We start from the raw sequence: 20,700 nt of genomic DNA, 5'->3' as shown, positions 1-20,700 counted from the left end.
ACTTTCTCACCTGCCTATTACTTCCCCCTAGGTCCCCTCCTCCTTCCCTTTCTCCTATTGTCCACTCTGCTTTCCTATTAGATACCTTCATTTCCAACCCTTGACCATTCCCACCCACCTGGCTTCACCTTCCAGCGAGCCTCTTTCCCTTCCCCCTCACCTTTTTATTTAGGCATCTTCCCTCCTTCCTTCTCTGTCCCGAAGAAGGATCTTCACTTGAAGGGTCGACTGTTTACTCTTTCCCATAAATGCTGCCTGACCTGCTGAGTTCCTCCAGCATTTTGTGTGTGTTGCTTAGGCAAGAATTTCTCTTTTACCTCATTGGCCACTGATGTTCCTGAAACTCATTTAGTTGTGTTTTTTTTAATTGAATTAAATTAAATTGAATTTATTTCTTACATCCTTCATATACATGGAGTAAAAATCTTTACGTTATGTCTCCGTCTGAACGTGCAATTTATAGTAACTTAGAATAAATAGTATGTACAACAGGATAGTCAATTAAACATCTTGTTACTGTGACTCAATATCCAAGTACAACTCAATCTGAAATTACTATATCTACAGTATAGGTACATAATTTGAGATAGAAAATAAACGTGGAATGCATTTACACAATGTTTCTATTCAATTTTCTGTAGGTGTAAGCATAAGACACGATCCCATCATCTAAAACACCTAATTCGGGGTAGAACACCAATATGGCAAAAACTTTCCAGTTCATCAATCTCTTGACCACAGAGAATAAGGGATATATTTGGGTACTGGTAGGATTTATATATTTATAAGGTTGTTTTCTTTGGAGCAGCAAAGCCTGAGGGAAGATTTGATAGGGGCATAGATTATGAGATGTATAGATAGAGTAACCAGGGAGTATCTTTCTCCACAAGGTAGAAATGCCTAATCCCAGAGGGCACGCACTGAAGGTGAGAGCAGGTAGGCTCAAAGGGGATGTGAGGGGCAAGTTTTTTTACTCAGATAGTGGTGCATGTCTGGTATGGTTGTAGAGGCAAAAACATTAGAGACCTTTAAGAGACATTTAGAAAGGCACATGAACGTGAGGAATATGGAGGGATTAGTTTTTCGGTGTTTTTGATTTACTTTTTAGCTGGTTCGGCACAATGTTATGGGCTGAAGGGCTTGTTCCTGTGCTGTGCTCTGTTGTGTTGTTCTATGTTCTACGCAAATTAAGAACAGTAAACAACAAAATGTGATTCCCAAATAAAATGGAATGACACTTCAATCAAACTGTATGTGGTCTGCACTTGCATTGCAGCCATGGTTCTGTTCTGAAGCAAAATCATTCTTTACTATTGTGCATTAGAGAGCAGCTGCTTGTTAATGCTTCGTCCAGGGCCTGTAATTGGTTGAATCTTGGATTCCAATCCAACCAGAATGAGAGAGTTGTGATCCATCTGATTGCAAAGGTCCTATGTGAGTGAAGTTTGCTGCTTCCAGTTAGTTCTCAGCATGGGTCATTTTCCAAATTTGACAATTTTTGGCTATTTTACAATACAAAGTAGTGGTTGAACATTACACATCGAGATAATAGTTGAAATATCAATGTACTTATAAAAGTCATCATCCTTTCTGATACTCTCCTGACCAGCTAATTCAGGAATAATCAGGAGTCCAGATTGGGAATAACTGGGGGCTTTGCTATTGCTTACTTGGTGGGTGATGGAAATTAATGCTTCCTGATACAAGTGGGGGGAGGGGGAGAGTTGATGCTTTGTTGCTGCTTGTGCACGGGAGTGAGCGGAGGGGGCTTTGGGGTTCTTAAGTTTTTCTGTTATTCTTTGGAGTTCTCTTCTGTTTTTCATAGATGTCTGTGAAGAGTAAGAATTTCAAGTTGTATACTTTGTACATTCTCTGATACTAAATTGAACCATTGAACCACTAAATTGAGGTATTTCATAGACTTGTGGAGTTAACAAAAATGACAAGATGGGCAAGGCCATTGAGACCTTTGAAAGTACAGGTTAGAACTTTACATTTGAGAACTTGCTTAACTAGGGGACAACTTTGAATCTGTTGGGAATCTTTTAATTGAGATTTAATGCACTGTGCAAAAGCGTTGGGCACCCTAGATTTTTTATATATATATAGTTTCGGATGGTATGGCCTCCAGAGCCCTGATCTCAACATCATCGAGGATGTCTGGGGTTACCTGGAGGGACAGAAGGAAGCAAGAGAGCCGAAGTCTGCGGAAGAACTGTAGCGAGTTCTCCAAGATACTTGGAGCAACCTACCAGCCAATTTTCTTATAAAACTCCATGAGAATTGATGATGTTTTAAAGACAAATGGTAATCACATGAAAAATTGATTTGATTTAGTTTTTGTGTACTGTTATTTGCTCTTTGTAGCTTTTTTTGATATTTGGAAACTTTTCATTAGTTTGGGAAGTAGCTTTACAGAATTTTTTTTTACATGTGCTTTAGCTTCCTACATAGTACTGTAAAATGACCTTACATTTGCATATGACAGAAGTAGAGAAACCAGCCAAGAAGCAATGGTTTAGGTGTATCAGGTTTCAATAGATGGGCTGAGGTGAGGGCACAACTGGTGAATTCATGGAGCTGGAAATGAGGGGTTTTAGTAGCACAGTGGATGTGGAATCTGAAATATCTCCTTGACTCAAAGTTGAGCAATGGTAAATATTAGAGGTTCCAAAGTACTATTTTATAGAAGTACATCTTGTACCAGGGACCAGTCTCTATTATTTTAAATGTTACCAGGTCATACAGCTCCCTGTTATTTGTGAATCCTACTATATACTGTATTGGCTTGCATTTGTGTAAGGGGAGAAGGCAGAAGAATGAGGCTGAGGGGGTTAATGAATCAGCCAATACTAAATGGTGGAGAATATTCGAAGGGCTGAATGGCCTGATTCTGCTCCAATCTGTTAAGTCTTAATAAACAGTGACGACAGTTCCATGTAAGCACCAAGATATTTCAGAGAAAGCATTACATAAAACAAGTTTTTTGCTTGAATATTCATAATTTAACATGGATAGTGTTCACGGTTACCCACACCTGAAATGCAGTCATTGTCATAATGAAAGAAATCCCTCAGATCTGTCAAAAATACAATATTTTGACATATTCAAGAGGGGTTTTGGTGCTAGCCCCATAATTCTGAGCACAATAAAACAACACAAAAATCACTAACTGTAGAGAAAAGTTTGCCTAAAGCAGGTAATTGAAATAAATGGATATCCCAATGATTTTCACCTGTGTATGAAAACAAGCTGAGGTGGGATCAGAGCAACAGCCGGTCTGAAGCCAGCAATAACAGCGGAAGGATTTACATCTACTTTGCATTTACTCATTTACAATTGATGTCAACCAGATGGGAAATTGCACTCATCAACCAGCCAGGTGCTAGTTAACCAGATCCATTGACCTTCCAACCAAAGAAACTCAACAGCTTGTAAATAATTTTAATTGATTTGTTTCTCCTTTCTTAAGGGCACCTCACAAGCCACAACAATCACACCACTATATCCTCAACTGAGCTGCGAGAGGGGATTAACTTCCTCCTGATAGCCTGCACTTAAAACTTAAGATAACTTTGAGAATTTGCAAATCCTACTTGTTCTGCAAACAACTTTTAATTCATGCAACTGTGATTTAAAGAGCATGCTCTCAAACATATCAGGGAGTTCCATTAATTAGATCTATAAAGTTGGAAAGTAATAAGCTGTAGTGCACAATAGTGACCAAATCTCATAAATTTGACAGATGTCAACAACCAAGATTGCAAGCTCACACAAACCCCAACAGGCCAATGAGTCCTTAGCCAGTTTCATAAATACTCAATACAAGACCATAAGACTGTAAGATAAGGGAGGAGAATTAGATTATTTGGCCCATCCATTCCTGCTCCACCATTTCATCACAGTGGATCCATTTCCCTTTCTGCCCCAATCTCCTGCCTTCTCCCCATTTCCCTTCATGCCTGACCAATCAAGAATCTATCAACCTCTGTCTTAAATATCCATGAAGACTTGGCCTCCTCAGCTGCCTGTGGCAACAAATTCTATAGATTCACCCCTCGCTGGCTAAAGAAATTCCTCATCTCCATTCTAAAAAGACACCGCTCTATTCTGAGACTGTGTCCTCTGGTCCCAGACTCCCCCACCATAGGAAACATCCTCTCCACATCCACTCTATCCAGGGCTTTCAACATTCAGAATCAGAATCAGGTTTATTATCACCGGCATGTGACGTGAAATTTGTTACTTAGCAGCAGCAGTTCAATGCAATACATAAACCAGTGGGGAAAAAAAAAGTAAATCAAAAATTTATATTGAATAGATTTTTAAAAACATGCAAAAACAGAAATACTATGTATAAAAAAAAAAGTGAGGTAGTGTCCAAAGATTCAATGTCCATTTAGGAATCGGATGGCAGAGGGGAGAAGCTGTTCCTGAATCAGTGAGTGTGTGCCTTCAGGCTTCTGTACCTCCTTCCTGATGGTAACAGTGAGAAAAGGGCATGCCCTGGGTGCTGGAGGTCCTTAATAATGGAAGCTGCCGTTCTGAGACACCGCTCCTTGAAGATGTCCTGGATACTTTGTAAGCTAGTACCCAAGATGGAGCTGACTAGATTTACAACCTTCTGCAGCTTCTTTCCATCCTGTACAATAGCCCTTCCATACCAGCCAGTGATGTAGCCTGTCAGAATGGTCTCCACAGTACAACCACAGAAGTTTTTGAGTGTACTTGTTGACATGCCAAATCTCTTCAAACTCCTAATAAAGTATAGCCACTGCCTTGCCTTATTTATAATTACATCAATATGTTGGGACCAGGTTAGATCCTCAGAGACCCAGGAACTTGAAGCTGCTCACTCTCTCCACTTCTGATCCCTCTATGAGGATTGGTATGTGTTCCTTCGTTTTCCCCTTCCTGAAGTCCACAATCAGCTCTTTCACCTTATTGACGTTGAGTTCCAGGTTGTTGCTGTGGCACCACTCCACTAGTTGGCATATCTCACTCCTGTACGCCCTCTCATCACTGCCTGAGATTCTACCAACAATGGTTGTATCATCAGCAAATTTATAGATGATATTTGAGCTATGCCTAGCCACACAGTCATGTGTATATAGAGAGTAGAGCAGTGGGCTAAGCACACACCCCTGAAGTGAAGTTGATCATCAGCGAGGAGGATATGTTACCACCAATCCGCACAGATTGTGGTCTTCCGGTTAGTAAGTCAATAGGTTCCAATGAGATCACCCCTCATTCTTCTGAATTCCAGTGAGTACAAGCCCAGAGCCATCATATGCTTCTCATATGACAAGCCTTTCAATCCTGGAATCATTTTCAGGAACCCCCTTTGAACCCTCTCCAATGTTAGCACACCCTTTCTTAAATAAGGGGATATACATTCTCCGCTGCATCTGTATTCTCTAAAGGTAATTTGTACTGCCAAAGTCCCATTTTGCATTACAATCACCTGGCACATTTTGGTGAAAATGTATTGCAACAGCAGTATAATGTTGTGATTGATATTTGAATTTCACAGTTTAATAAGAACCAAATTTTAAATCAAATATGATGCTTGATAAATTGAGCATTAACTGGTTTTTCAGTGCTCTCTTCCAGGAGGCATTCAATATGCAGCAAACTCTCAATTACTGTGGTGAATTAAAAAGGTGCAAGCTTTTAAAATAACTTTAATTAGGATTATGCTCAAACTCTTGGATTGTAAAATGCACACAGAGCAGAATTTTACAAGAAATTTCTCAGAATAATTCATGTTCTGTTTGTACCTTGGAAAAAAATTGTCTAAAGTCTGATGTTCCTTGCAAGAAAAAGAATTCAAATTTCAAAGAGTGCAAATACATTACCAAAGTTGCAATTCGCATTTCCTCGCAGCACAGCTGACAGCAAGTAATTCGCAATCCAAATTGGAGTGTTCTTAAATTAAAAAGCTCTTATCTAAAATTATGATCTATGCTTGAGCAATATTTCCCAGATACCCTTCCTTCTCCACACTTAGGATTTGGCCCATGCATCTACAGCAATGGCATTGGTACTTTGCTCTTCAAAGATCATTGTTAGTCCCTGTGTCTGTCCTGTTCAATGGTTATACAGATGCATCGTATGAAGTGGGATTAGACAGAATATTGAAGTAAGTACCAGGACCACCGTCTTATCAATTAGTAGAGCCACTCAAGTTTATTTTCTTATAGAAGCCATTTCTCTAACCTCTGAGCACGAAGAATCTCTCTTCCTGACTGAATGCAAAGTTGCCTTTTAAAATCAGATCATGTGTGATGTTGTAAACAGAAGCAAACTTTGGTGATGATCAACCCATTTCTGGAGTGTGGAAGAAAATGCAGTTGTGTTAAGAGGGAGAAATATTGTGTATATATTTTGAAATATGATGTAAAGTGAAACTTCTGAAAAAAATTAATAAAATGAGTAACAGGCTCTCAGTAATAGATCTCCAATCATCACAGTAGCATAGTGGTTACCACAATGCGTTATAGTATCAGGGATCCGGGTTCAATTCCTGCCTCTGCCTGTAAGGAGTTAGTGTGTTCTCCCTGTAGGTTTCCTCCAGGTGCTCTGGTTTCCTCCCACAGTCCAAAGACGTACTGGTTGGTAGGTTAATTGGTCCTTGTAAATTGTCCTGTGACTAGGGACAATAAATAGAGGGTTGCTAGGTGGGGGGGGGGCGGGTGCAGCTCGAAGGTCTGGGAGGGCCTGTTTTGTGCTCTATCTCAATAAAATAAAATACACCGTTGAACAACAGTGCACTGCGATGGTGTATTTTTTCCTCTTTAAACAGGCTATAATATCTCAACAGCACCCAGTGCTGTTCCTGAACGGTTCAGTACTTCCACAAAACTACAAGTTATAAATCAAACAAATTTTCTCCGAATTGAAGACAGGTTTGTGAAAACCTGGAAAGTAACACTCCCACGTATTTTTTTTTGTTGGCATCAATTTAAAATGTATTTACGCCCCCACTCCCTCCCTTTTCAGCGATCATTTTCAGCAAGGAACCCAGAATCCAATGAGATTAATCCACCCATCATATTTAGTTTGAAACTGCCAGTGTTCCATTCAGTCGGAGATGAGGGTCCCCACTCACCTAGTGATGCACTGAACACACTCATTTTCAAAAAGCAATCTGAAGACTGATGCAGTCAGGTCACTAAAGGAAGTTTGGTAAAAAAAAAATCTGATCAAACATCTTTGAGGTGACATTTCAGTGTGGGAAAAATTCATAAGTTTTAGCATATCTTTTTCTCAACTGGCAACGAGACTCTGCTGACAAGAAGTTACTTGTCAAGTTTACTGATTATGCAATCAGGCAGGTTTTTTTTGGTAAGTTGGTATTTACTAAAGTAGAAATATAAAGGAGGTATTTTCAAAACACGAAGATCTGGAGAGCAACGTACTCATCAACCTGTCTGGAAAAATGATAGAAAATTTAGAATTACCAAAAGCATCACTATTATGTCATACGTTGTATAGAACAAAGCAGGAATGCTGCAGGAAGGTGAGATATAATGATCAGCAACTGCAAGGAATTAATAATACATAAACAGTTAAGTCAAACTGGTCTAGAACAGAGGCTCCCAACCTTGTTAATGCCACGAACCCAGACCATTAAACAAGGTGTCTGTGGACCCCCAAGTTGGGAACCCCTGGTCTAGAACATGCTGAAAAATATTACTTCAGCTGAATACATAGCAACAGTCGGAAAGAAGAATGAAGTGTCAGGCTGGGAAGGACACAGACAACTCTATTAAAGACAAAGAAATACAGATGCTGGGAATCTGAAACAAAAGCAGGAAATGCTGGAAAGACTGAGGTCCGGCAGTAGATCTGCAGATACTGTCCGACCCACTGAGAATTTCCAGCGTTTTGCCTTTGTTTCAGAAAGCTCTTCCATCTCATTTCCAGCTTCAGCAGACAGTGTACAAAGCACGTGAGGAGGAACAGAAAGGGGCTACAAAACTATAAATGGGGGAGGTGAGGGGGGAACATGAGTGGTACTCATGGGCTGAGTGCCTGTTACGGTTTCACAATTAGAACAGGCATCTCCTATCGTCTGCCAAAACCCAACTGCAAATTCAAATCCAGTTTGAAAATGCAGTAATTTATCTATCCAAGTCTGAACAACTTGCAGTAAGAAAGGGTTGAAATTGTTTGCCATAATTCTGCTAAGTCCTTCATTTAAAATGAAGGTAATTTGATTACGAAATATAATTTATTATAATTAACTTGCAGAATAGTAGGATCAGCATATAGACAACTGGGCAACAGAATCTGGTGAACACAGAGAAAATGTTCTCATTGTAAACATCTTAATTAAATCCCAAACCTTTATTTTTGAAATTCATAATAAAGGTGTTTTAACACAATATTATCTTCAGGGAACCCAGCACAGAGAGTGCGTTCACAATCTCATTCTTCTGCCTACTAAACATATCTTTTACAGTGTCTCAAAGCAGTGAATTCTGAGAATCAGAGGAAACTCAGGACTTTAATAGCTAAAGGGTAAAATCAGATACAAAGAAAGTAGGCGCAAAACAGAATCTTTAAATGTTCAGCAACAGTGATGTTATCAACCAAGTTTTGGAGCAATTTAGAACAGAATTTTAAAAAAACTCTCACTTTGAACTAATATTTGAAGCACTTGTAAAGTACAGATGAAAATTGGGATGGAATTTTGGCATAACTAGACTAAGATAATTGTAGACACAAGAGATTGAGATAATTGTAGATTCCACTTGTAGGAAATCAGCTTTTCAGAGCCAGACAGGTAATTCAACAATAATTAACAATGCCTGATTAAAAGCTGTTACAGCTCATTCAAGAAAGTGCAATACTTCAGCACCATGTGTATAAATGTTGAAGCTCACAATCAAATCAGTGATGATGCACTGAATGCTTCATGAAAAGTGTACCCTTGGGGAGCAGAGCATCACCGACAACAGCTCTGAATTTCAGCGTTTACCCACGCCTAAACAGAAATGCCAAAATGTGCACTGTTTCAGAATTTAAATAATAAATACTACCGGCTTCGCCATCTTCCAAATCAAATATTTCCAGATTAATGTCTATCTGAAGATGCCACCTCCTTTTACATTCAAATGGTTCTATTTTAATATCAGAGAATGTATACAGCGTACAACCTGAAATTCTTACTCTTTGCAGACACCCACGAGAAACAGAAGAGAACCCCGAAGAACAAACGACAGAAAAACCCCATCCCCTCCCAAGCAGCAACCTCCCCCCTTTCCCCTTTCCCCCACCTATTTCGGCAGAAAGCGTCAGCACCCACAACCCACTAAGCAACAGCAAAGCCCCCAAAGAGAGACCATGATTTGCAGTCGACAGAAATTATTGTTGATCTGATAGCTTGACATGCCACAGGCTCCCCCCCTCTCTCTCTCTCTCTCTCTCTCTCTAAAGATAGACTGAGAGGTGTTACCCATTTCACAGCAATATCCCCACACCAAGACCAAACCATGGGCCTTGCTGGAGTACATCATGTCAAAGATCTGAACTTGGAGGCGGCTAAATTTGCTGCGTAACATCCCGTTGGTGCCATTCAGGCCACAGGCTGGTAATCCAGTTTCTTCATGTAGCTTTGACGGAGTGAACACTGACACCACAAGAATTCTCTGCACATACTAAGTTGCTTTTATTAATCCAGAACTGCATGCTACAGATACTGTACAGCATGAACATTGATTCGTTACAAAAAATGGTTTCAGAACAATAAAAATGGAAAGAAAATAAAAAGGAGCAAAAAACAGAACAGGAACATCACAGCTGTTAGGAAACATTGAGAGTATTCACAAAAGGTCATCAGCTTCTTAGTAAAATGGAAAAAAAGACAGCTATACAACTGTTTAATTTCTACTACAATGGTACCAAATGAATGAACCTTTTCATCAGTTGTATACAGCCTTTGCAACATCAACATGCCTATTTTAAAATTTACTAAATACCTACTGATAGTAGTGTACATAAAAAGTGGCAGTTTCAGTTCAGAGTAAATTTCCCCAACGTACAGAAAATTTGGCCCATGGGTTTCATTAATTTGCACCCTTTAATGCTTTGCTTTATAAGATTTTTTGGATGATTTGCCAATAGCTACCAAACACATTGCGTTATAGCTTAAACTAGTCAGCAACATTAAAACTACATACATACCTATGTTACCTCACAGCTAAAAAGGACCAAAAATACAGCAAAAATGGGGGAGGGAAGATGTATCGACCTTTAGAAGTTTGGCACAGAATAGATACATAGGATATAGGTGAAACAATTCCAGGCTCAAGGCTACTGTCCGTATGGGGCCCTATATGAGTGATTAGGTCCTTTTTTTTTGTATCCCAAAAAAAAATCCCCCCTCCCCCAATTGCCTTCAAGTTTTCTTTTGTACAATGGCTTTTTTCTCAACAATTTTGTGCACTTTTGTATTTTTCTTTACAACGCCACTACATTATTCATTTGGTGACAGTCATGTATCACAACAGAGGAAAAAAATGTTAAATCCTTGGTAACAAATGAATCTTTTCATATATAAGATGCTTACACTAAGCAAAAAAAAAACTTTATACATTGTTTGAAGAAATGAAAAATATTTAAAAGAGACAACGTACATGATACAACAAGCATTTCTAAAGCAATAAATACTACTGGTCCTATAGCGTTGTATTTTTTTCTTCTCGCACGTTTCCCCCCCCCCACCCACCCAAAAAACAACGCCATGGAACAATGCATATTAACACAGTTTTCCCCATTATTTCTGTACATTTAAACAATAACACGTAACATCACAAAAGTTGTTCCACACAATTAACAGGTGGCACTGCATTCACTGTGCCCTTAGAGATAAAATGGAAGTAAATGATTGGTTCGCAAGCTCTTATTTAATACAAATATTACAGCGTAGCCAACTCCTTCCCACAAGGGGCTTCTTTGAATCTGGTAGCAGTCTCTTACTCGTGAAGATTCCACCCAGTAAGAACCATATGACAGTGATGAACACTACAAGGTTTTGCAATGGTTGACAAGAGGTTGGCAGGATCTCTCAAGGCTTATCCTACATATTCAAAGAGGACCTTGAAATAACAATGGGTCAAATATTGACCAATGCACTCCATAACATCTACTAACGTGTAGCCATATGGCACGAATGAAATAAAAAGAACACCAGCAACTATGCTAAAAAGCTATTCTAAAGACTTGGTTACAAGTGAAAGTGGCTGGGACTGTGTCTCTTGCAAAGCACCGTGGGAATGGACAAGTGACATGGATGAAGTCGAAGGTCGAGTCTGCGATGAAGACGAGGTCGTGGACTGGTGCAGGTTTCGGTGCTCTAATGCCCCATTCTGGCAACTAACAGCTGAGACGGTGCTGGACTTGAGCGCCGGGTTTGTCGACAAGGCAGAGGAAGATGGCGAGGAGAGGTGGGTGAAAGGGTCAGGTTTCATTGTAAGTGAAAGAGGTTGCATTTGTTCAGTCTGTGGGTCAGAGTCTGCGGTGGAAGGGGAAGGGGAAGGGGGAGCAGAGTCTAATAGGCTTCCATCTGAAGAGGGTGGGCTGGCACAGCTGCCTTCACCTTGTATGTAGCGAATGCACTTTTTTTTTCTCCTAGAAACAGGGAAAGATTTATCTGTAAATAAAGGGCAAAAAGACTAATGGAATTGGTTATTTGAAAAAGAAAGTAATCTTATTCAGGCAACAAAGTTGTATCCATGACATTTAAAACTTTAATAGCTAAATGCAAGTCCCAATTAAGACAGCAAAATCTACAGGGATTTACAAATTTATTTAAATGTAATAAGATTAAACTTCCACAAGGTGTGAAACGCGCGCAAAATTACAGTATTTTGGCTTTATCTGTTAAGAACCGCACCAAATTGAGGAAGACAGGAGAAAAATACTCAAGGAAAGAATGAAAGGAGGAAAAGGAATAAGAAATTATGGAAATTCAAAAGGGGAAAAAAAATAAAAAATAAAAACAAGAATAACTGGTTCTGTGGCCTGCAGGCTGTGGCTGATTCTTAAATGGTCTGCAATGGAAAACAAAAGTCAACAAAGGGCTGGTTGATTCAATTCATTAATAGATTTCCTTGAATGCATCATTTTCACTCCAGCTATCTGTGAGAGGAAAGAAGGATTTTTTTTATATATTGTGCTTCATAACCCTGTACCATTTTGGCCACGGACTCATTATCATTTGAGTACACTTGATTCATGTCACAAACAAGTTACAGTTCTACCATCAAGCAAAATTTGCAAACAACAACATTTATCAATAGGCCCCAGTGAATTCTCACCACAAATATTGAGGAAAATTAATGTTAGTATTCACAGTTTCAATGATCTTTTTTCTACTTCATTTTGCAAAGGAAAAAAGGGGGGAGGCATTAATTTTTCTTGGAAAATATGCTACTACAAACAATACTCAGACCACATTGGAACTTCACACCCATTACAAGCCTGTGTCCATATCTGCAGGGCCAGGGTGGGAAGATACACTGAGACAGTTCAAGCCACAGAAGCCTGCTGGGTCAAATCTGTGGTACCACGTGGACCACAAGCATGCGGTTAAACTCAAGGATCGCCAAAACAAAGGGCAGTGTAACAGACAGGAACATGCCAGTGAAGCAATACATCATGCCACATTAGAACAAAAGCTGCAGATGAAAGGACCAACTTGGTGGGCTCAAAACAGAGAAAGAAATGCAACTAGGTAATTGCCAAATGAATAGGGGCTTTCGAGACCAACCCTGAACAAAATCATTGCTAGTCACCGGGCAGCAGTTTATTTATTTATTGCAATACAGCGTGCAATGGGCCCTTCGAGCCCTGCCACTCAGCAATTCCCCAATCTAATCCTAGCCCAATCACAGGACGATTTACAATAACCAATTCACCTACCAATGCTGTACGTCTTTTGACTGTGGGAGGAAACTGGAGCACCCTGAGGAAACCCGCTCGGTCACGGGGAGAACGGACAAACTCCTTAGAGGCAGCGGCAGGAATTGAATCCTGGTTGCTGGTACTGGTAAAGTGTTGTGCCAACCTCTACACTACCGTGCCGCCCCTGTGAATAAGTCTTCACTTAGCTCAAGCCCTGAACTGACGATGGAAAGCTTCCGGGTTGGAGTTACCATTTCTGGAAGGTGTACTTAAACTGGTAGCTTTATTTCCTGACACTTCACAACAGTTCATAAACTGCAGCTCTCAGAGTTTAGGATGTAAATATATTATAAATGAACACCAAGAAGAAGAAGAAGAAGAAAGCCCTTAACTCTGAGTGAAGTCATCAGAACACCGTCATGACAGCGTTTTCTTAGCAGGCTTTCTTATTTTTACGAGGTCGAGTTGCTAGCTCGAAGCTCAACCCAGCTGGGATGGAAAGTGTGCAAGGGAGCCGGCTGGATTCGAACTCGGGAGCCTTCGCTCTGAAGTTCGGTGCTGATGCTGCTACGCCACCAGCCAGCTTAGGGACACCAAGACAGAGAGCAAAAACATAGGTCTGTGGCTGGACTCAGTTTGCATCAGCACATTGCAAACATATTTGGACTACAAAGTTCAAATTGAAAGCAAATAATTCCTTAACAGCCAGCTGTAGAGCTGGGATGGGGACAAGAATAAAGTTTGAAAACTTCAGCAACTGTTAGTCATGAAAGGTTAATGTCAAGCAAGATGCCAAAACTCCTGCACAATTTCACTTCCAGTTTAGCCATAGATTCCTACACATCATTATCATGTGCCATGTCGTATGATATCATCATTATGTGCTGTGCCGTATAACATGGGCGATCACGGTCTTTGACCATGATTGTTCCTGGCAAATTTTTCAATGCCATCTTCTGGATAGTGCCTTTACCAGATGGGTGACCCCAGCCATTATCAATACTCTTCAGAGATTGTCTGCCTGGCGTCAGTGGTTGCTCAAACAACTATCCACCACCTGCTCCCAAGGCTTCACGTGACTACCACTGGGGGACTAAGCAGGTGCTACACATCTTGCCCAAGGGTGACCTGCAGTCCAATGGAAGGAAGGAGCACCTTACACCTCCTGTGATAGAGACGCATCTCCACCCGCCACACAGAGAGGTAGATTCCTACTATGATTTATTTTTTGGTTCATTCACTTATTGAGATGCGGCCTGGGATAGGCCCTTCAAGCCACGTTGCCCAGCAATTCCCAATTTAACCCTAGCCTAATCACAGGACCATCTACAATGATCCATTAACCTGTTAACTGGTACTTTTTTGGACTGTGGGAGGAAATTCACACGGTCATGGGGAGAACATACAAACTCCTTAACTGGCAGCGGTGAGAACTGAACGCAGGTTGTTGGTACTGTGAAGCGTTGTGCTAACCACTACACTACCATACCACCCCTGGTGTAATTGACTACTCTGTCAATTACACCAGAAATCCTTTTCACCTTCCAGGTTAAAGCAGGAATACATGTTTTTTCTTTAAAAATAAGTTTAGAAACTACTTTTCTTATTTTCGCTCATCATCTATGATTCCTCCTCAGCTACAGACCAGTTTCTCTGTCTACTCCAAATCATCCTACTGACAAGGTGCTTCTTTTTAATTTGTAAGACTAAATTCTGGTAATGTCTTTAACTCATCTTCTTTGCTGGTAAATGCACAATTTCCCAATAAGACTGCATGAGGAATCACATGAATGAATGTGAAACCATGGCATAAATATCTTGGGTTGGCCTGTGCTGCCAGTGGCAGTGGCCCTGAAGGGAAATGCCAGCACTGAGCTGTACCCAGACGAGTCGGTCACGACTGATGTGGGTCTCTGCAGGTGCTGACAACCACAATGTGCTGCACTTCTGCATCATTACACCAGGGAGTCCACCAGCAATCAAACCTGATGTAGGAACAGAATCCCCATTCACTTGGATGAGAACTCCCAGTCTGTAAGTTAACAGAAAATCCTAAGAGTCACTTTAAGCCATAGTTTGGAATTATTTCTTAGTGTTTTGATGCATTTCTATATCTAAAAAAGTTTAATTATTTAGTTTTTGTAATAAAAGCTTCTATAGTTTAAATATGTCGCTAAGAATAAATATTATAATTTTGCATCCTGGCTTAACAGTCAGAGTTGTCTGAGAGCATCCAGGACTGGAGCCTTAGCTTCCGTCATCTAAGGCCTATAAGACTCGATCAGCCCACTGAGAATACCATTTACTTTCCAAAAAGTTACTTCTTAGCAAATTAACATTATTTTAATCCTACATTCCATTTATAAAAATTGCCCACTTTTCAGCAACATTCTGCGAAGGGTTGGTCTGGCATTCAGTTGCAAGTCCTGTCTGTGCCTTGGATTTTGGAAGCCACTATGTGCACTGGTGTTTTGATTAATTTGTCTCCTTTATGTGCTCTACAAATGTGGAGTCACTAACACATCCCAAGGATCCTTGGCACAACAAATTGTAATTATAAACTATACTGTCTTTTGAACTTCATTTTTTTGGTCAAGAAATTTCAAATTAACTATCTGGTCAATTTTGAAAAATATCAAATTAATTGAAATGTTACTGCCCATTCCTAAAAGAATGTGTAAACTGAAAACTATGTTGTTGAAATAATCTCCATACTTCCTAAATTAGAGGGAATATACAGTTAATAGAGGGAAATCTCAGACTGAAGTCTGGGTTTAGGAAGCCGCGTTGACCAAATTACTGAAGATGGTGGAAATCTGAAATGGAAGCAGAAAATACAAGAAACACTCAACAATTCTGATGGGATTCGTGAAGAGTGAAACACAAGTTTCGAGCAGAGAATCTGATGAAGGATTATTGACCCAAAACTTCAGCTAGTTCTCTCTCTAAAGGAACTAGCTGTAAAAGGATTCACAAGAATGCTGCCTGGACTGGAGGGCTTGAGTTACAAGGAGAGACTGGGAGGCATAGGTTTAAGGTGAGAGGGGAAAGATTCAAAGACTATCTAAAGGGCAAGTTTTCCCACACAGAAGGCAGTGGGTATAAGGAAAGAATTCTCAGAAGAAGGGGTGAAGGCAGGTGCAATTTCCACTTTTAAATGCCAGTTGGACAGGTACATGCATAGAAAAGGTCTGAAGGAACACGGGCCAAACACATGCAAAGGACACTAGTTCAGGTCAGATAGGGAAAGCTGGACTTCAAAGCCAATTTCTGTGCCCACTGGGTAGTTTCAAAACGTTATGTTTTTTTTTTAAAAGCAAGATCTGAAGTTTCAATCTACAGTTTATAATAATTTGGTTGGCTTTATCTAACTGAACTAGCTTAAAAGGGTGTGAATACATTTGACCACCCCTATTTTGAGTTGTCAAATAATACAGCACTGCCTAGTAACCATTCGGGTAGGACTGGGTGACAACACTGCTGGGATGGAGTAGTGACTGACTATAGTGCTTCCATACAGTATCAGAGCCCACCAATACTTCGTCCCTGGATTCTTTACCCTGCCTGGATTCAAAAACAATTAGCTAACTGAAATAAACTGGAGTACTCACACCCGTACTATCAAAAGCACAGGACTGAATGGACAATTGGTGATAAAACTGTTTCAGGAAACCCAAAGCTTGATTTAATAGCTATGTAGACAGCATAATTACGGTAGCAAGGCCTAAAGAATATCAAGTTAAACGTACTCAAAACAATTTTTGAAGAAATTTCCTCAACTGACATGCTAACCCTAGGTCAGGTTGGGTATTTGTAATGAGAAAGAGACAATTTTATTACGAAGCATTCAATAGTGTTAAAGAAAACAAACATGCATTTAAAATCATTTGAAGAACGCCTAGTATTTATTTGCTTGATTTCTTACTGATCATGTTTTACTATTTATGTTAAATTTAAGCAAGTAAGTGATTTTACAATTTGAAAATTAATTTTCCAAAGAACTAACCAATACAAAAATCTGCAGAGTTCATTATAGCCAAAATGATGAAAGTCCTTTAAAGGAAGTGACCAATTTATTACTGTTAATGTACAAATCCTCCCAGTATCAATTGGCAATTGCCTGTAAGTAGCTCACGGATGTTCATCCATCACTTGGCAATTGTCCATGCTGCATCTTGCATTATATTTGCTTTTAATTTGAGCACCATATACTAGAAACGACACATTCAAACAAAAAAAGACGAACATATCAATCTACTAATCATGTAATTTAGTCAGAAGCACAATTATACTTAAATATTAATTACACTTTACGGTTGTGATTATAGAATGATGGTAGTTACTCTTAACACACATGCCAACAAAGACGAGTTAAAAAGAGAAACACACAAACACGTGTACAGTCTCTACAAACCTCATTACATCAGCAGACTTTACCCATGTATGTTCAATTATCGACAATTAAATGGGGTGAGAGAGACTGCCCACACATTCTGAAGCAGCAGAAATGATACGAAAAGGAAGAAAACAGCAAGCACCAGGTGCACGTGATAAACAAAAAAGTTTCAACTTTGAAGAAACAAATACCTACCATGACAACATTCCCACTTCAAAGACTGCATGTGTCAGGACAAAGAAATAAGATTTAACCAAATGCGGTCAACAGGAAGGTGTATATAAACAGGACAGAACATTCACTCCCTCTACCCAGTCAAGTCCTCAGAATTAGAGAATTGGTAATAGGAAAAGTTCGAGAAAATTCTAGAGTATGCAGATTAGCTGTGGTGGATAAGCCTTTGACCGTTTGATGCCTGAGTTTGTTTAGTTAAACCAAATTGTAAGACAACTATGAGAGAGAAAAAAAAACTTAATTGCTGTTATTTAAAAAGATAGTCCAACAGATTTTGCACTCGCCTGAAAATGAAAGTTTCCTCTGAACGAGCTTGTAGCTGGTATGACGCCCAATTACTAAAAATAAATTGGCGATTAATACATAAAAATGTAAAAAGACAGTTACTGGAGTGCACATACACCTTTCTGCTTGTCGGAAACTTGTGTTGTACAACGCTGTGATAATTACTCAGGTGAGGCAACTATTATTACTCTATATTAATAAGGTAACTTCAAAAATAAATTAACTGTCAGCTCTGCACGATGAAATTCCACATTTACTCATTATAATGGCCTCGTGCACAGATTATCAGTACACTTTGTGCACTAAGAACTGCAATGAAGTCATGTTCGCCCAAAAGTGGCAGAATTTTCTACATTATACTTAAACATGTAATAACAGATCTTTAATGCGTCGAGTGCGGTTAGTAGTTCCAGCCAGTTTACAAGTCTCCTCTTCCCTAGGTTTCACTGCACCAATCTCCGACACAAGGTCACAGGCCCATCGCAACCACCGTTTGGGAAGGGCCGGGGGGGGCGGAGGGGAGGGGGAAGAATGAAGGTGAATAGTGCTTGCAAGGAGACAGACCAATGCCGCTAATAAAAAGGCAACAGATAAAATAAAAAGGGGGAAAAAAAACAAAATCTGCAAAAAAGCTATAGAATATTAGCACATTAGAGCACAGGAACAGTCACATGAATGCACTACAAATCCAATAAAGGGCATATTTAATTCCGGAAGGCCTAATGGGAGTATACCTGCAAGGTTTGCACCATAAATTCTGTTGGTCTAGCCCGAACAATGCCCGACACTTCTTTGGAGTATTTGCATCTGTTAGCATGAAGTAAACAAAAAAAACAGCAAATGGAGGGTTCTGCTCACTGGATGTGACATCTCAGCCAGAGCTAGTGGTTTAGCAGGCCAAGTTGGCATTCTCCCCTCATCGCATTTAAAGAAAGAAATCCAAAAATTCACACTGCCGAGCACCAACAGGCGCAAGGGCTGGAATCAGCGTCCAATCAAAACACTGAGACGGTGAGAGCATGAAGGGGAAAGTGCCAATTTAAACCAGCGGAAACCAACCATAGCAAACCTGGGAAAACGATACACACCTGCACGGGCCGCACCAGTTATTCTGTTGATCAAGGCCAAAGCGCGCTCGGCATTTCTTAGGAGCGCTCAGATCTGAACAAATTGGAAGAAAGCGAGCAGAGGAGACAGAAAAGGAAGAAGGAGAGACAAGAAAACAAAATGGAATAAATCAATTTATCTGTTACCAGTGATCAGCAATGCCCTCTAATTTCAAACAAATGTATTAAAAAAAAATCACAGCTGTATTCTTTGCACCCATTTTAAAAAGCACCAACATTGTGCGGCAATACAAATTTGCATTATTTTATAGTTGATTTTAATCAGAATTCACAAAAGAAGATGAGTGGGCTGAGTGAGAAACCGGAAGGTTAGCACCAGCGAAGGATGTTAGGCTTGAATTAGGTGAAGGAAGTTAAAGTGCTTTGCAGAAGAAGCAGGAAGAGCGGGGTCAATATTACATGCATGCCTTCTCAGGGCAAACAGAACGGGATTAGTCTGGCACGCAAGGCTAATTATGAGGATGCATCAGAAAACAGGTACAGCCCAAATTAATATCAATACAAGACAATAAGTACAAACTACAATAAGCTTTAAAATATTTTGTTACCATAGCTAATGCAATATTTGTTTTTTAAAAAGTGTTCCATAAAAACAAGCATTAGAATATCTAAGATACATGCAATGATTACTTTATCAGTCTTGTAGAGACAAACCAGCCATAAAATTAAACTATACACATACAATTATAATTAACAATGTTATAAAACAAGATTAGCAGCAGCTAGGGTTTCACGTGATTAAACATCGTTATTCTGGTTTGTGAAGGGAAGGGTGCCTTCTATTATGGAAGATAATTGCTGCCTACTTACCATTCGTCTCCCCTGCCTGCTTTTCCCTTTTCCTCTTCTTCCTCTTGCCCTATTAGGGAGAGAAAGCAAGTGGGGAGGGGAAGAAACACAAGCTCAGTTTGTCCATTAGATTCACAAAACCGTGCCAACCAGACTCAAAACGCTACTAAAGAATAAAAAAAAACCACACACAGTTCAATCAGCGCTGAGAAGCAGAAAACAAAATGAACGACAGCTCTGTGGCATGCAAAAGGCCCTCAAGACAGCAGAATGCCGTCAGCTTCACTCCAGTCATTACTTGTAGCATTAAACTGACGTGTATGAAGTGTACGCCACCGGGCCTGCAGAGAGGGGGGGTAAAAAGGAACAGGGAAGGGTGGGGAGCAGTGAAAGTGTTCAAGAATGGAACTTACGTAGTTATCTCGTGCTGACCAGCCTGGGTAGAGTTGCATATGAAGCTGCCGTTCCTTTCTGGCTAACTCATAGTATTTCGCTTGCTCTTCTCTAGACAAAGCATGCCACTGCAGATAGGCACGGTTGAGGCATGGCAGGGTGAGAGAAACAGAACATATTAATTACATAAAATATTGTATGAATTGATCTTGAGAACTGTTGTGAAATTGTTAAAGAGCTATATTCCACAATGAAACAGAACACATCAAGATTAACCCATCTATAAGCATGAACATTTTAATATTAAGGATCATAAACTAGAATTTACAGCAAAACAAACCACAGAGTATCAGTTGATCTCCACCTATGCTTAAGTTGGACAAGAGAGAGAATGTAACAAAAAAAAAATTAATTTGAAAACCAGGAAAGAAATGAGCTGAATCAATTCAGAACAATGGTGAAAAAGGTTTAGTTGTTTTACAGATGAGGAGGAATTTGTGTATGGAAAAGTAATGCTTAACATACACAGCATCAGAGCCAGACAGATGTTTACAGTATCTTAAT

At 39.8% G+C, this 20,700-nt stretch overlaps 1 protein-coding gene across 32 annotated transcripts in view; it reads right to left on the bottom strand.

Annotated features, from left to right (window-relative positions):
- Positions 1-9,636: 9,636 nt before the first annotated feature.
- Positions 9,637-20,700, bottom strand: part of tcf7l2 (transcription factor 7 like 2) — a 192,187-nt gene continuing 181,123 nt past the window's right edge. For 6 of the 32 annotated variants that reach the window (XM_063071946.1, XM_063071948.1, XM_063071951.1 and 3 more), the window contains 6 exons: positions 20,157-20,264; positions 19,765-19,813; positions 18,916-18,988; positions 18,562-18,634; positions 17,504-17,528; positions 9,637-11,659 (listed from right to left, as the gene is read on the bottom strand). In XM_063071946.1, the coding sequence (XP_062928016.1) occupies positions 11,217-11,659; positions 17,504-17,528; positions 18,562-18,634; positions 18,916-18,988; positions 19,765-19,813; positions 20,157-20,264 (771 nt within the window). In that variant the 3' untranslated portion in view covers positions 9,637-11,216. The other 26 variants (XM_063071974.1, XM_063071967.1, XM_063071972.1 and 23 more) reach the window with 19 other exon arrangements.

This window comes from Mobula hypostoma, chromosome 19 (genome assembly GCF_963921235.1).
Source record: "Mobula hypostoma chromosome 19, sMobHyp1.1, whole genome shotgun sequence".
In the NCBI taxonomy this organism is placed as follows: domain Eukaryota; kingdom Metazoa; phylum Chordata; class Chondrichthyes; order Myliobatiformes; family Myliobatidae; genus Mobula; species Mobula hypostoma.
Note: the sequence above shows the minus strand (reverse complement) of the source record. Positions and strands in the feature narration are given on the sequence as shown.